The 16813-nt window shown below is 39.4% G+C and overlaps 2 protein-coding genes across 2 annotated transcripts; both read left to right on the top strand.

Moving 5' to 3' along the window:
• The first annotated feature begins 838 nt into the window (after window positions 1-838).
• Window positions 839-2885, top strand: tbcc (tubulin folding cofactor C). The gene has a single exon (XM_044177789.1). It carries the CDS (start codon window positions 896-898, stop codon window positions 1937-1939), a length of 1044 nt encoding a protein of 347 aa, XP_044033724.1. The 5' UTR covers window positions 839-895; the 3' UTR covers window positions 1940-2885.
• Window positions 2886-5050: 2165 nt separating this feature from the next.
• Window positions 5051-12640, top strand: prph2a (peripherin 2a (retinal degeneration, slow)). Its single transcript, XM_044177791.1, has 3 exons — window positions 5051-6094; window positions 7914-8160; window positions 11371-12640. The coding sequence occupies exons 1-3, from the start codon at window positions 5514-5516 to the stop codon at window positions 11575-11577; spliced, it is 1035 nt and encodes a 344-aa protein (XP_044033726.1). The 5' UTR covers window positions 5051-5513; the 3' UTR covers window positions 11578-12640.
• Window positions 12641-16813: the final 4173 nt, after the last annotated feature.

The following is a 16813-nucleotide window of genomic DNA, read 5'->3' on the forward strand; positions in this document are numbered from 1 at the left end:
CACATTACTGTTTTTATTTTTTATTATAGCATCTCTCTTTGTCTCTTTCTCCCTCTGATATGCCACCTCAGACTGAATATAAATATTATGAATATGTATGAAATGTGACATTATGTAAAATTGTAATTAATAAAAAGGGAGATTTTAACAAATACTGTTAAAAGAGATAGAGCTTAAAAAGGTTATTGAGTGCATGCCAAGGGCCAAGGGAAATGTTAAGATAGCTAATTTGCTATCTTGTGGAGACAGGGTTAGACTGTTAATTTTATTTTATTTTATTTTGATTTTTCTTTAATGCCATAAACCAAAATACACATAACACACACTTGTCTGGATATACACACAACCAGGAAAGAATAAAACAATGAAACAAAAAGAAACTAAAAATAGCACATGATACAAAACAGGTAAAAATTGGTCACTTTTTTTCGAAACATTAACATGAAATCATGAAAACAACATAGACTATGCTTAGTATTACCTATAACACCTGTAAAATATTCTATACTTTAATTGTTTTTTTTTTTTTTACTACATTTTGTAATTTAAAAAAAGTGTATGCACTCTGCAAGTGACCTTATTGATACTTGAGAGTTGGCTAAGCATGTAATAGAAATGGCATGCATAGTCAGCTCTTGATTGTACAAAGACACCAAAACAATTACCAGACACATTTTGATTTACTTTGGTGGGTTAAAGGTAGGTTACAAAAATAAAATAGATTTTAGGTTTTGTTTGACTTTTACTATTAATTTACAGTCATTGTCCAGATGATTTACTGCCATGACACTCCGATACAGTAGGTGGCGGTGTGCACCTTTAACTTTGGCTCGTCATAACCACGAAGAAGAAAGTGTGACGTTATCACTTCCGCAACAACTGACAGTGCAACAACATGGATGTAACGACTGAAGTTAGCCGGGAAACTGCGTTTGCCGACGAATGCGGTGCCGCTAAGATACAAGAGCGACTCCAGAAACGGCACCAGACGAGGATCGAGGATGCCGAGCGGAGGAAGGAAGCTAAAGAGAGCCAGTCTGTCGCGGAGGAAAAGGGCGAGTATTTCTTCACCACTTTCAACACAGAGCGGGCGTCCATCGAGGAGCTGCTGTCCAGCTGCGCCGGAGCTGACCGGGCTGTGTTGACTCAAAGGCTGGAGGAGGTGACGGCCAGAACACTACAGCTGCAAAAGTTTCTTAATGACAGCATGTTGTTTATAACGCAGTACGACCTGAGACAAGCCCAGGCTGCTCTCCAGAAACTCCAAACCTCCCTTGCCGAGACCAGAGAGGAGGGCCTGCCCAAGAAGAAGTTTGCCTTTCGAGCTCGCACTAAAGCAGCAGATGAAGTTTCTGCACCAGTGTCAGACACACCTTCACCTGATGCCGTCACACCTGCAGATTCTGGTAGCACCAAGGTGGATGGAGCTGCAGCCTCCGAGCAGTGCGGCTTCTCCAACATGGACAATGTGTGTCTGACAAAGACAGCTGAGGAGATCCAGAAAGGAGATGTGCTGTTGACTCACCTGACTAACTGCAAGGTCCGTCTGTTCGGCTCCCCCAGCACGCTGCACCTGAAGCATATCGACAGCTGTGAGATCCTGTGTGGGCCCGTGTCTAGTTCAGTATTCGTCGATCACTGTAGAAACAGTACTCTGGCCTTCCCCTGTCAGCAGCTGCGGACCCACAACACCACGGACACACAGGTGTATGTGCACGTCACCAGCCGAGCCATCATAGAGGACTGTTGTGGAGTGGGCTTCGCCCCCTTCTCCTGGTCTTATCCCACCCTGGAGGAGGACTTCACTGTGTCTGGCCTAGACCAGGACCGAAACAACTGGAACCAGGTGGATGACTTCAACTGGCTCTCTGCAGGAACACCGTCACCTAACTGGACTGTCATTCCAGAAGCAGACAGGAAAACCAATTGGGACCCCTAGAATTAAACTTTTAAAACCTTTATTTAACATGTCGATCAAACCATCAAATGAAATGTTTCCAGCCCAAATAAACATATATAGTCTTGTGCATGTTATTTCACAAAGATCAGTTGGTTTCATGAAGGTTTTCTTTTTAAGCCAGTGACTGTGAGTTTAAATTTTTTTTGCCGCTATTGTTGGTATATGTCATCCACTGATTGTGTTGCACTGCTACATCGCTATAGAGCTGGGGGGAAAAGGGCAGTTTGTATAACAACGTTAAAGCTGCACTACATTTAAATAAAAATCCACCTGTTTCATTAGCCCAAATCACAGTGGGACCGTAGTACAGAAGAGCATCACATCTCGGCTGAGATGGTGCATCCACTCTAGTAGTATTGTTGGCCTGTATGCTTCTGCTCACTCTTAGAAATCAATTTAAATTTATCTGACATGAAACCTTTCTATATTCTACACTCCACATTCCTGGAGTCGTGGTGCATATGTAGGCATACATACTCAATTACCTGTACACCTGAATGGTCTATTAGTGACAGTGACTTTAAATGTAGAAGTACTTTTCAGTAAGTAATAATGGAAATGTTGTGCTTACTGTTAGATAATATTTTAGAAGATCTGTTATTAATGACAAAAACTCTGAAACCTATTGTATAATAAATCTGCAGTATCATTAAAGGATTAAAAACCCATTATAACAGCTTTAAAGCACTCTGCAGTGGTACTAAATCAGGTTTCTTTATAGCGCACTTGAATAAATTGACTAAAATAAAGGTCAGATAAAGAGCCATGTGCTGCTGCCAACCACCGACCCTGAATGGCACTGGAAGTCTTCAGTGGTGCTTTGATCTTGAGGAATACAACAAAATCTGGTCTGTACTTTTAGGACATTTAAAGGTAACTGCCATTGAAATGAGACCCAAATAAAGAGTCTTTCTCCTCAACAACATGGAGCCTTTGTTTCTGGTGTTTTCTACTGATGTTTTTGTTTTATTTTTCTGTCAGGTGACATAAGACAAAAACAGACTGAGACAAGACAAAGCAAGACTGTTACATGACATTAGATGTTAGAAAACATAAGACAATGTGGTAACAGTGATACAGTGTGGGTATAAACAGAAGAGGAGGGGCTGTAAATTGGTTTATGTAGTAAAGAAAATAAGGTAGAAAATAATGTGGGAAGGGTATGTACAATACAGAGGAAACTTAACTTAGGCTATTTTCTATAATTAGTTTGATAGAAAGGAATTTTGTGGTTCACCACACCGAACTGAAAACAACAAAAGACATTTAATTGAAGACAGACATAAACGAACAACATGACTTTAAAAAGACAAATGCAGATGTAAAAACTTGGGGGCTGAAAGAGGCATAAGGAGGCTCTGTATTCAATACTAATAGCATTTGGCAGGAACAACAAGTATTCAACTGTGATGTTGCAGTAAACACACTGCAGCAGTGAAAGAGACGTTTGAAGGAGTCAGATTAAGAGCCATTCAGGGAAAAATCTGGCTTTGGTCAGCATAAGTATCTGACTCATGTTTGTACCAGACACAGTGTTGATTCTAACTGCCAAGATAGCAAATGACAATAAGACAATGAGAAAATTGAGAGCACTTAACTGAATTTATTAGCTTGCAAGATGAAGTTTTCTACAACTATCTCAGGTTCATAATTATTGATGTGTGACCATATGTTTTATCCATCCAATTTGTCTCAGTTTTGTGCTTTTTGTGTAGTTATAAATTCATGAATGAATCCCATATTTAGCACTATATCTTTTCCCTGATAATGCTACATTGTGAACAACAAATTCGTAGAAATAAACAAAAGAAACCTCGCTGTCAAAAAATCAGTTTCTTACCGTATGCCTCAAATAACGTCTCACACAAACGACAGACAGTGAATTAACAGTGTTATGAGTCTTTGTTTAATTCGGCGTTCATCTGATCCACCAACCAGCACGTAATTTAGTGAGAAATCTTAATTTTTGAAACGTTCGCCTCTTATTCCCACGGTCGTCTCCCATTAAAATAGCACAGTTATACAACGGAGGCTGGTAGCGAGTTGAGGCGACAAAATCCAAAATGTGAAGTATGTAAGTAAGGAAATACAGTTTGTCTTTATGTATTATATTGATGCCGAATTGACAAGACGACTGTCGCCATATGACTCCTTTTATCTTGTGTTTCTAGAGTTATGTGTTTTGCGGACACGCAAGGAATTGTTAATATGTCATATTTCTTAAATGGAGTTTGGCGTAATATTTTCTTCGGCGCTTGCAGGGAGCTTCAGTTTAATTCAGACTGCTAATACTGTATGTTGCCTATATATTTTTAATGTTTTGTCACCACTACAGAAACACTAGGTAACTGCTAAAGCATTAAATGGTTGTCTAACGTTGACTGCTGTTAGTTGTTTGTTTGAGTAATGGTTTCCAGTCTAGTAATGTGTGTTTGTATTGATTACTGAAGGTGGCTGATCAGGCTAATTATCAGCTAATTGTACTCAGTTTCTAACTGCATGTATGCAGTAAATGGTTGTCCTTTGTGTGCGTTTTAAACTACTTTCCTAATTAAACACGATGTGCTTGATGGTGTTATGACTCCTGATGAAACTTAAAAGCTCAGCATTGCCCTTTAGCTTCCCTTTTTAACATTCATTCACTCATAAAAAGCTAATATTTCTTTGTATAATATGTCCTCTTTCTGTCAGCTGCTGTGTGTCTGCACACACTATGTTTATTTCTTTAATTTTCAGATACATTTTCAACATACATGAATAACCATAATTATAACTATATAACATCAAACATGAGTTTAACACTACATAATATTTTTGACATTTTTTAAATTGGGGACACACTTAATTTAATTTAATTGACCACCCGTGGGTCCCAGGGACTCACTACATTGAAAACCTATCAACTTCACTGATTAGCTCCACTTTCATGTTCATGTTCTTTGTCAGCCTTCAGATGATGCCATTACAGCTCCTGGTGTGTTCGATCAAGGCAACCATGACCACGTGAACGCTCAAACCAATTACGGCCCCTAGCAGTAGCTTACAATCAGGCTCATCTTGTGTAGAGGGATTTCTGCAAATTGGATGAGGCTGCTTACAGGGGTTTAGCATGACGTACTGCAACTTTGAGTTTAATCACGAGGATCCTCGGCAATCCTCCACCTCTCCAGGAGAACGGAACACCACGATTAGCCTCACCTGTGTGTTAAGGAAGGAAAAATCAGTAAAAGTTGGGGAAATAAAGCCTTTGTGAAAGTTTCTGTCACAATGGGAGAGGAGATAGTTTTGGAGAAATAACACTCCTGTGCTGCTCCCGGGTCCTCCTGGGTTCTTCATCTCTGCTGTTTTGCTGTGGGATGGATTACAGGCTGAGCTGACTCTCCTGTCCTGTTGGACCAGCCAGAGGAGCCCCTGAAAGCAAAGAGACAGGGAAACTGCAGGTTGGCGCATTCAAGAACATTTATCTGAACTAAGGGGCCATCTGCACAACCTGCGTTCTAGATCATCATTTGACTCTCTTCTTCACAGGCAAGGACACATCACAGGTTGAACCATGGCTTTGATGTTGGTCAAGTTTGATCTGAAGAAGCGAGTGAAGCTCGCTCAGACGGTCTGGTTCATGTACTGGTTCGCTGTAATGGCCGGTGTGCTGGTCTTCAGCATGGGCCTGTTCTTTAAGATCGAGCTGCGAAAGCGCTCAGAACTTATGGACAACAACGAGAGCCACTTCTTGCCCAACCTGCTTATATTTATGGGTCTAATAGCCTGCGGCATCAATGCCTTTGGAGGCAAAGTCTGCTACGACTCACTGGATCCTACCAAATTTGTAAAGTGGAAGCCCCTGTTGAAGATCTTCTTGGTGTTCTGCGTGGGGTTCAACGCCCTGCTGCTCTTGACGGCCCTGCTGTGTTTCTTGATGAGGATCCCTCTGCAGTTCACCCTGGCTGAGGGGCTGAAGAACGGCATGAAGTACTACAAGGACACAGACACGCCGGGACGCTGCTACATGAAGAGGACCCTGGACCTGATGCAGATGGAGTTTCGTTGCTGTGGAAATGACAACTACAGAGATTGGTTTGAGATTCAGTGGGTTAGCAACCGCTACCTGGATTTCAGTGCAAAGGAAGTCAAAGAGTAAGTGACAAGGATTAAAAACTAAATCCCTCGTGATAACCTTTAAAAGTTAGTTAATGTGTGATGTGACAGTGAAATGACTCTTTTTAGGTCAAAGAGACTGTCATTGAACCTGAGTGTATCAGGGTGGAGGCAGGTGCTTTAAGGGTTGTTAGATTTCAGTATAAGTGGATTTTCACTTTCGTCTACTAAGGATTACCATCACAGAAATGGTGACAGCAATAGGTTGCAATGGCCACGTGGCATTGGTGGCTGCGAAGGTGGATGAGGTAACTATGCAGTTTTATGGATAAAGTTGGGGGGAGGGTCTTGGGTGATTAGGTACAGAAAAAGATTCATGAGGTCAAAAAGGCATGAGCGGGGTTAAAAGTACATTGTTCCAGTCCAGTGATATGTGGCCTCTTTGTGACAACTTGTTTATATCTACAATGATTTTGGGCAACAAGTACTAGTTAGCTTTATGAGGACAATTGTGAAGAGGACAGTTTTGAGCATTGGCACATAATTAGTGTTTAATCTCAAGGATTACAGAGTCCATGTCCTTCAAGAGTCAGAGTCCTGTCCAATCAGCAGAGGACCTGGCAACACTTCAGGGACAGCACTGCCAAATAAAACAATTTGTAGCTGGGATTTTAAAATTACTATAAACGCTGGCTGCCCGATTACAATAATACTGGACAGTAACGTAGGGAGGTGATTCGTGAAAACTCTTGTGATGCCATTACAGGCCTATGACAGTAATCATGGAAAAGGCCTCAATTAATGTCTCATTTTAAAGTTTCAAAGATTCACACACCCACAAGGCTTTTAGGTTTTTCAAATCCTTACTTAAATATCCTGAAATATCAGTACAGCCATCCTTCTAATTGATAATGCCTTGATTAGTATTCAGAACCTTCCTATATAGTTTTCCTGTATGTTATTTGGTATTGAGGAAATTGTTATCAGGGACATTATTTTGGGCTATATTTGGTATTGATGTGTCTAGAAATCACTGATCCATATCTGACTTTCTCAGGTCTAAGTGATCCAGTCATACGTGTCTTTCCACTGACCTACTACTATCAATCACAGCTGAGATCTGCTTTCCAGATTGAACACGGACATAAAAATGCTCATTTGGGTGCACTGCACATTTTCATGTTATTAACCTGAAAACATTTATTTACATTTAAGGTTTAGAAAAAAAAGATTAGGATCAAGCCCTTTAAGTACAATTTGATTTCACATTTATTGTACAGTATTACCGTCAGTGATGTTTTGCTGCAGTACTCTGCAAACTGATTTTACACAACATACTGTTGATAAGTGGTTCTTGACAGTTGATTGTACACCAGTGACAGTGTTGTTCAAGCTCTACACGTGGTAAACACAACAAGAAAAAGAATAATAAAGAATTAACACAGTATAAGCAATACAAACCACTTCATCAGCTCTGAAATAATGCTACCATTGTGAAGCTTAAAATGTTCCATTTATGCTAAGCCTCCGTTAGAGTGATGTTGATTCAACGCTGTTTATTGTTGAGGCAAGAATGTGCGGTGTTGTATTGGAGTGTATAATATTGATGTGCAACAAATTCTTATTATCAGAATTTGATTAAATTAGATTTTATTCAGCTACTGAAAAGATAAAATACTCTGCAACATGAAACATTACACCTTATAGTTATTTTGGTAGAAGACAAGTCTAACAGCTAATTTTAGCCCACACATACTACAAGCATAGTATGGCAAGCTCCTGACCTTTGATCTCGCCTCACTTTCACCTCCAACCCATCATAACGTGACGCTAACATGGCACTGTCTCATCCTCTTAGCCGTATTGGGAGCAACGTGGACAGCCAGTATCTGATGGATGGAGTCCCGTTCAGCTGCTGTAACCCAAGCTCCCCCAGACCCTGCATCCAAATCCAGATGACCAACAACTCCGCCCACTACAGCTACGACCACTACACAGAGGAGCTCAACGTGTGGAAGCGCGGCTGCCGCGAAGCCCTGCTGTCCTACTATGGAGGCATGATGAACACCATCGGAGCCCTGGTGGTGCTGGTCACTATGCTGGAGGTCAGGGCCAGCGGTGCATCAACACAAACACACAAATATTCTCGTAAATGTGATAATTTTCCACCTCACTTCAAACAGTTTAGTTCAAAAATAATGTTTGCTCTACCATGTTAAAGGTCCAGTATGTAACATTTAGGAGGAGCAATTGGCAGTATGTATGTTTTCATTCTTGTATAATCACCTGAAAATAAGAATCGTTGTGTTTTCGTTACCTTAGAATAAGCTGTTTTTATCTACAGAGGGAGCGAGTCCCCTTCCACAGAGGTCGCCATGTTGCTCCGCCATGTACATACAGTAGCCCAGAACAGACAAACCAAACACTGGCTCTAGATAGGGCCTTTCGCATTTTTTGAGTGAGTTTCACGGCCACCGTAGTGTCTCCTGCAGGCTTGGAACAGAGCGGGGTGAGGCGAGCAGTATTCAAATGGTTGCAAACTGCAATGTCACCGCTAGATGCCACTAAATCATACATACTGGACCTTTAAGTTTCAGTAGAATACCTACACCATCACTTCCCAGGCGTGGGGGACAATCCTTCTGCACTTTAATGGAGGTGCGGAAGTTAACCAGACATACATTTGTCAAACCAACCAGTTAGTCCTCATCCTTGAAGTCTTTTCTCATGTAAAAACTAAAAATACAGTTTGAAAACACTAATGATAAAGCACAAATCTCTTTTGTGTCACTTGTCCAAGTAAGTTTTGTAGTGCAGTGTCTTCTTCGCCTCACTGTGGTGCGCTGCTGAGTCGTAATGTGCTCATTACTGCCCCCTTGAGGCCACTGGTACTTGATGGTTGGTGAGAACCGCAGGTGTAGTAGGTGTTTTCCAATGAGCCCATTCCACACTTGAAAAACAAACTTCGACAAGCAACAGAAAGGTGAGATTTATGCTTTATCGAAAGTGTTTTCAAACAGTATTGTTTGGTTTTATAAGAGAAAAGACTGGAGGCTAAGGATGAAGACTAACTGGTTGGTTTGTCAAATGTACATCTGGTTAACTTCCCCATGTTTCCCCCCCCTCCTTTTCTATGGAACCATCAGGGAACTGTCTCAAATGGGGCTAACCAACACTTTATGTAACTGCTGGACACATACATGATAGATACTTTATTGAAAAGTCAATTATCAGAGTGTATGTGCTGGAGGTGCATATTGGACCACGATTGGCTTCCACACTAGTTGCGATGTCACAAAAACATACCGTACACACACGTGTTAACCTCAGATTTAAGGTGAGCACAGAGAAACTTTCCTCCTTCAGCAGATAAATGTGAAAACGGCCTTCTATAGTGTCAAACTCTGCACATATATCATTCTGCACAGTGAAGCTCAAACAAGTGAAGCAACAATAAGCAAAACACATTTTTGAGTAGAGGGGGACTTTGATGATTCAATAAATTGTTTAGGTATTTTCCAATAAATTCAGTGAGGGCTCAGTAAACTGGGGACTTGAGGAGTCACTTTAGCAAGAAGTGACGTGAAGAGTCATAAATATGCAAAGCATTGACCCAGTTGGCATTTCCTTCCCACGCTCCGCCCCCACTACCATCTATATACACTTGCTGCATCTCCTTCCAAAACAACTCTATCCTCTTTACCTAAATATCATTTCTCCTGCCCTACAGTTACCCTGCTCCACCTTTGGCATGTACACACAGTACGTGCAGCTTATCTACAGTATCTCACCTCCTACTTTCTACCCAAATGGTAATCCTGGAGCAGCCAAATGTCAACTGGCGTCTCTTCAACTCTCTCCTGAGCCTCCCCTGCCAACATCTGTTGTTGTTGTTGTTGTTGTCATCGTTAAGGCCCAAGAATCTGTCCGCCATCGCACAGAACAGCAACAAACATGTACAGATAAATCCTTGAAGTCAGTGATAGCAGTGATGATCTAAGTGGTTTGAGTTCCTTTATCACCTCTAGCAGACAGTACATAGCATCATTTAGATAACATCTCTGTGCCACAAATCCAGCAGACAAACCCGTGCTCTTAAAACTTGGATTTAAGCGACACCCTGGAAGCTGATCAGACGCATAGTCGGAGGAATCCCAGATTTAAGAGTAGTTATGCAAGCGTCTCTGTGCTGACACAGATAGTGGGCTCAGAGATGGAGTAATGGGTTCATCTAGGGAAGGTGAAAAGGACAGACCCACTTCCTGGAGTTTGAGCTCTCAATCTGATCTGAAGTCACCATTCAAAGGCTTAAATTGCTTCTTAACATTTCAAATGACAGAGAATAGATATGTATTTTTTATTTTTATATATTTTTATTTTTGTCTTCTTCTATTTCCCTTTTGACACTCACACATACACACCACACTTCCATTACACACTTTCACACATGCACAGAAACATATACAAATACAACACATTACAGTTCTCCAATTAAAACAAACAACTCATAACCTCTGTTTTGTTTGTCCTCTTGCTGATGTCTATACATTTTGTTTTTGTCTAATGTATGCCCTCTCTTTATGTTATGACACATTGCACATAAAAAAGAATATATTCAAAATAGGGTGTGCAACTAACAATCATTTTCATTATAGATTTTCTTGATTTATCGATAATTTTTTCGTCTACAAACCTCAGAAAAAATAGTGATAAATCACATATCTCACCAAGGTGATGTCCAAGATATTCAATTTACTATAATGTGAGAAAATTAAAAGCTGCAAATTCTCACATTTGAGAAGTTGGAACCAGAACATGTTTTACATCTTTGCAAGAAAATTTACTTAAAAGATTAATCGAAATAGTTGTCAGTTCATTTTCTACAGATTGACTCATTGACTAATTGACTAATCGTTGCAGCTCTGATTCAAACTTTTATCACTATAATGATGATGATAATACAGATTTTTATCTGCTTGTCCTTTACAAACACTAATCTTGATGATTGCATGTTCCTTAAATCAAACATCTTGATTAATTTAAATGCAATTGTAGTGAATGTGTCTGTATGAAGTTATTTTTCTGTTTTTGGTGTCAATGTGGGGCCCAGACAATTCATTTTGTCCTATGACAACATAAGCAGTTAATAATTTGGTTGGCCCTGGAGTTTTCTTCTTCTATTTTTATGCGGTATGGTTACAAACAAGACTCTAAAGCATATTCTCAGTGCTCATCCCTGCTCTTCAGAAGATGATGCTGTGATTTCCGAGGGCCCAGGTTCAGGTTTATCTGATATGTGTTCCTACCCATCGCAGGTTGCTGTGACCATAGGCCTGCAGTACGTGGACAGCTCCCTGTCCTCCCTGGCTAACCCGGAGGACCCGGAGAGTGAGAGCGAGGGCTGGATCCTGGAGAAGACGGTGAAGGAGACGTTCACCGACATCATGGCCAACATGAAGGCCATGGGCAAAGGCAGCAAGGTGGAGGAGGGGGGTGAGGCAGCAGTTGCCACGGTGAGCTGAGCTAACCCCTCCTGCAAAAACTGACACCACTCCCACTTGAAGAGGAGAGGAAGGGGACGTGTGAGATTACTAAGTTTTTCTACCAACATTTATTATGTAAACACTACCCCCACACACGCACACACATTTGGCTATGAACTCCTTTTTAAATGGACTCCTTACAAATGGACTCCTCGCATAAATAATTATAAAGTGTATATTCATACATAGAGAGAGATAATGAGTAGGATGAGTTATGTTATGGTTTTTCATTTTGGTTTTCCCCAACCGAACAAATCCATCTCAGGCTCCAACTTTGTTTTCACAGCATACTTTTAAAGAGATTTACTGTTTTGGTTCCCAACACTCTGGGTTTGGATCTTTTCAAAAAAGTGCAAAATGATAAGTCAAGTAAATGTGATATGTATTGAGAAATGTCAGATGCCCCCCTCACATTGAAGCCAGAGGTGCAGATGGAATATATTTTATTTTCGTTGACCTGTCTATAGTGCTTTGGCTTGTAGCTGATACTGTATATATACAAAGCAAACAAATTAAAACCCCCACTCAGCTCTTTTTATACTTCAATCCACCTTCCTCCACAATGAAGACTGTATAATCTCCTGAGATGGAGTAAAATTATGAATTGAATTATTCGGTATGAATTATGCATGAATGTTGCGGCACATGGTCGAAGAGTGAGGCATGGGAACTGGGATGTGAGCCCTGGAGAGAAGCAGGGCCAACTCTAAACCTGTGGAGGACGACTGAAATTGGCAGCTAAATCTTGGCTCCCGACCCCTGTACTGTAATCTCAGATCCTCTTTATGTTTCCCTTGTGCATTCGGTATCTGTATTGACACATACGTATGTATATTCTAACAACTGGGTTGCTGTCTTTGTACATAGTGTAGAAATGATGAAAAAAATTAACTTTTTTTAAAAAAAATAATGTAATTAAGCTAAATCTTTTATTTAAATCCATGTGAAGTTTGTTTTTCCATATTTTTTTGACTTCGTGTGTCTGTGTAGAGGAAGAGATTATGCTGATGGTATACACGAATAAAGGATTTTAGTGACGTGATTCGACAGTGAAATAAGGACATTGTGTTGTCTCGACCTTGAGTCACACAAGATCAAGAGGCGAGGCATGCTGTGAGTGCCTGATTAAGTCAATGGGATAAGGGCAATTATGGCATTACTGCTTTCACATGGACATGGGATGATTCTTCACATGTCCAATGTAAGGACATGAATATGTGTGTGAGGAGGGGGGTTATACACCAGACACATTCACAAACAAAATAGTGAATGCAGATGTATTTGCAAGTGACTTTTCTAGGTGAAAGTTTCTCTGGAGTTGCTTTTTTTATTGATTTAATCCACAACCTTGATATTTTTTGTGCCTTAAATCAGCTCTAGAATGAGCTTCGACTTCAGAGGATGCAAGCAACAAATCCTTTGATCCCGTCAGCCCTTATATTGATGAATAACAACCACTAAGGTACTGTTTATCCATTCTCTTGAAACACAATCCACTATAAAGCATGTGCATCTGAACTGAAGTCCACATATTCTGCAAACACCAGACATAAGGAATGAGGAGCCATGATATCAGAGCCAGAGTGGCGTAGTTAGAGCAGATGGGGGGGGAGCTGTGAAGAGTCAGCAGGAACGGTAAAGAGGCCAACTCTGTGCGGTATTTTTGTTGGACCAAAGCACATAACCAGTGCTGAGTAGATAAGAAGCCTAATCGGCTTTAGATTAGCATGAGCCCCTCAACCAGGTGAGCAGGTGATGTCCTGCTGCAGGACTCACGTCACGGAGACGTAGACACAGAAAGACAAACATAAAAAGAAGGATTCACTTTAAAGATTTTCCACAAAAATAATGTGTAATATGTACAGACTAAGAAACCAGATTCTTTACTTTAAAAAAAGCACCAATACCACAATAAAAGTAATAAACGTATTTTCAGCAAAATTTAAAGTATCAAAAGTAAAAGTACTCATTATGCAGCAGAATGGCTCCTGACAGTGTCATAATATAACACTGACGCACTGATTGTTATTGCTGATGCTTTAACACGTAAACAGCATTTTAATGTCATAACTGGTTGAGAAGGAGCTAATTGTGACTATTTTATATACCAGTATTTTATATACATCAATAGTTTAATCTGTAACAATGCATCATATTGTTGTATGTGTTCATGTTTTTTTTGTATACATTTTTAATCTGTAAAGTAACAAGTAACTAAAGTTATCAAATAAATGTAGTGGAGTAAAAAGTACAGTATTTTCCTTAGTAGAAGTATAACATAGCATAGAATGGAAATACTCAAGTAAAGTACAAGTACTTCAAAATTGTACTCAAGTACAGTACTTGAGTAAATGTACTTACTAGTTACTTTCCACCACTGCATACGTGAGTGCCTTAGATTCACTGCAACATATGAATTGTATCATCAGTAGAGTATTTTTGAATCCCATGGCTGTTACCCACTAAGTGAAAGACAATTTCAGGGAAACACTGAGTCATTTTTTAGTTGAAAAAAATAGTCAAATATGTTCCAAAGATATTAAATATCAGCTCAAGCTTTCAGCTGCTGGCAGTTTAAATCAGTGGTGGAAGAAGTATTCATATCATTTACTTAAGTAAAAGTACAAATTTATTAGCATCAAAACATATCTACAGTATATTCAGGAGTAGAAGTATAAAGTAGCAAAAAATGGAAATACTCAAGTAAAGTACAAGTGGCTCAATATTGTATTTACAATATCAGAGTAAATGTACTTTTCCACCACTGGCTATTGGCAGTTTCAGTCGGTGTTGAAGTATTCAAATCATTTACTTAAGTAAAAGTGTCAGCACCACACTGTAAAAACACAAACTAGCTGCCGACAGCATCCTGTTGTCTGTATTCTGCTGCTCTCTGTTGGTGACTGCAGGTAACAAACTGAGATCAAATCTTACTGACTGTGTGTGAACCTAATCTATTAAAGATCTCCAACAGGAATCTTAGTGAGGTTTCCAGCTGATACACTTTCTTTTCTATGAGAGTCTAATTTGGGATTTCACCAACACTCCCCCTGTTTTTGCTCACTGCTTGCAGCCAACTTTTTCACTATGCCTCTACAGATGTAATTTATTTTGACTCCAAATGTTTTTCAAACTTCCTCTGTGTCACTGACACATTTGCTGGCATGCATAAAACACTTTGGACTGACAGCCTCTCACTCTGAAAAGTTTCAGTTACATTAAAAGTCCACAAGAGGGTGTCTTTCCACCAATGATAATGTAACAGGGGTGGCCTCCCCACTGCTGGAAAACCTTAAAGGTGAAGAAAATGTATAATTTTTGCTTGATGCTAATTAAAAAGAAACACAAATGAAACAATTGCAGTAAAGTTAATTAGACCCAGTTTACTGATGGGAGTAGGCCTGTCAAAACCAGAGTCGATTAAACAGTTAATCAGAAAAGTAATCAACACATCAATTAATATGTGTTGATTACTTTTCTGATTAACTGATTAATTGTTTAGCGTATAAAATGTCAGAAAATAGTGAAAAATTACCATCACATGTTTCCATGTTTTCCCAAGGTGACATCTTCAGTTTGTTTGTGTTGGTTTCCCAGAATCCAACGTAACAGCTTTATAATAATAATAATAATAATAATAATAATAAAACTTTATCTATAGATCACTTATCAAAACAAAGTACAAAGTGCTTCACAACAAGAGAAATAAAATACCACAGTGAATGACGAAATATAAATAAATAAATAAATAAATAAATAAATACATAAATACATAAAATACACAAAAGCAATAAAATAAATAGCCAGTTCAGGTAAAATCAGGATATGCTTTCAGATAAAAATGTGTTTTGAGAAGAGACATAAATGAAGACACTGACTCAGACAACCTAAATTCTTCGGGCAAGTTGTTCCAGAGCCTCAGGGCCCTGATGGCAAAAGCTCTGTCCCTAAAATATTCAGTTTACAATGATATAAAACGGAGAAAAGCTGCAAATCCTGACATTTGAGAAGCTGGATCCAGTGAGCCATTTTTGCTTGATAAGTGTCTTACAATGATTAATTGATTATCAAAATTGCTGCTGATAAATTTTCTCTCAATCGACTAATCGACGGTATCGTCTTCCAATAACTTGTTTTGTCCTTCCAACAGTGCAAAACTCCAAATTAGTTAATTTACAATGATTTAAAACAGAGAAAAGCAACAAATCATCACATTTGAGAAGCTAAAACCAAAGAATATTTGGCATTTTTGCTTAATAAATGACTTAAATGATTAATAAATTATCAAAACAGTTGGCGATGAACTTTCTGTTGATCAACTAATAGATTAATCAACTAATCATTGCAGATCTAAAAATGACTATCGCCAAAATATTAAATTTACAATTATTTAAAACAGAGAAAAGCAACAAATCCTCACATTTGAGAAGCTAAAACCAAAGTATATCTGGCAATTTTACTTAATAAATGACTTAAATGATTAAACGATTATCAAAATAGTTTTTTGTCAGTCGTCCAATCAAATAAACGACTAACTGCTGCAGAACTACAATGATTTATGGAATGTATGAGTGAACGTATACATAAATGGAGTATATTAGATCATATAGGAGATTGATTAAATGTGACTAATAAAGCGATGTGAACTATGCATAAAGGAGTTGCATTTATGAATATATGCAACAGCTGTGGCATTTATTAATTATTTAAATTGATAATGAACATGCAAGGTATGCTGTCCTGACAGTGAAACGATGAATGACGCATGCTCTAATATTAACCAAGGTTACGGTTTGACCTTGACATGTCAAGCCAAAGGTCAGAGACATTACTACGTATCACATCTCACTCTACACTTCACTATGGGCTGAATAAATATGGCAGACAGAAAGAAAAGCAGAGGCAGAGGCAGAGAGAGAGAGAGGCCCGTGACTGGTAGATGTGTGGTCTGCTCAGAGGGGCATTGTTGGAGCTATGAGAGGACAATGCACTGCCCCCGCCCTGAATACTCGCCATACCAGCTGACCAGCCATTACCAACTCTGCTGCCCCGTTACAATTCCTGCTGCTCTGACACACACACACACACACACACACACACACACACACACACATGCATCCCACCCAGCCTCAATCATAAGTTTAGTCTTACAATGCAAAAACACAATCTATAAGAGTGGACAGAGGAGTGAAACCAGGTGGGAGGCCAGCAGCGT

This window comes from Siniperca chuatsi, linkage group LG20 (genome assembly GCF_020085105.1).
Source record: "Siniperca chuatsi isolate FFG_IHB_CAS linkage group LG20, ASM2008510v1, whole genome shotgun sequence".
NCBI classification, from domain to species: domain Eukaryota; kingdom Metazoa; phylum Chordata; class Actinopteri; order Centrarchiformes; family Sinipercidae; genus Siniperca; species Siniperca chuatsi.

Excerpts from the sequence above, each read along its gene's own strand:
- tbcc (XM_044177789.1), top strand. The coding sequence starts at position 896 with ATGGATGTAACGACTGAAGTTAGCCGGGAAACTGCGTTTGCCGACGAA.
- prph2a (XM_044177791.1), top strand. The coding sequence starts at position 5,514 with ATGGCTTTGATGTTGGTCAAGTTTGATCTGAAGAAGCGAGTGAAGCTC. Across the intron at positions 6,095-7,913 it reads AGTGCAAAGGAAGTCAAAGA|CCGTATTGGGAGCAACGTGG; the intron begins GTAAGTGACAAG and ends TCATCCTCTTAG. Across the intron at positions 8,161-11,370 it reads TGCTGGTCACTATGCTGGAG|GTTGCTGTGACCATAGGCCT; the intron begins GTCAGGGCCAGC and ends TACCCATCGCAG.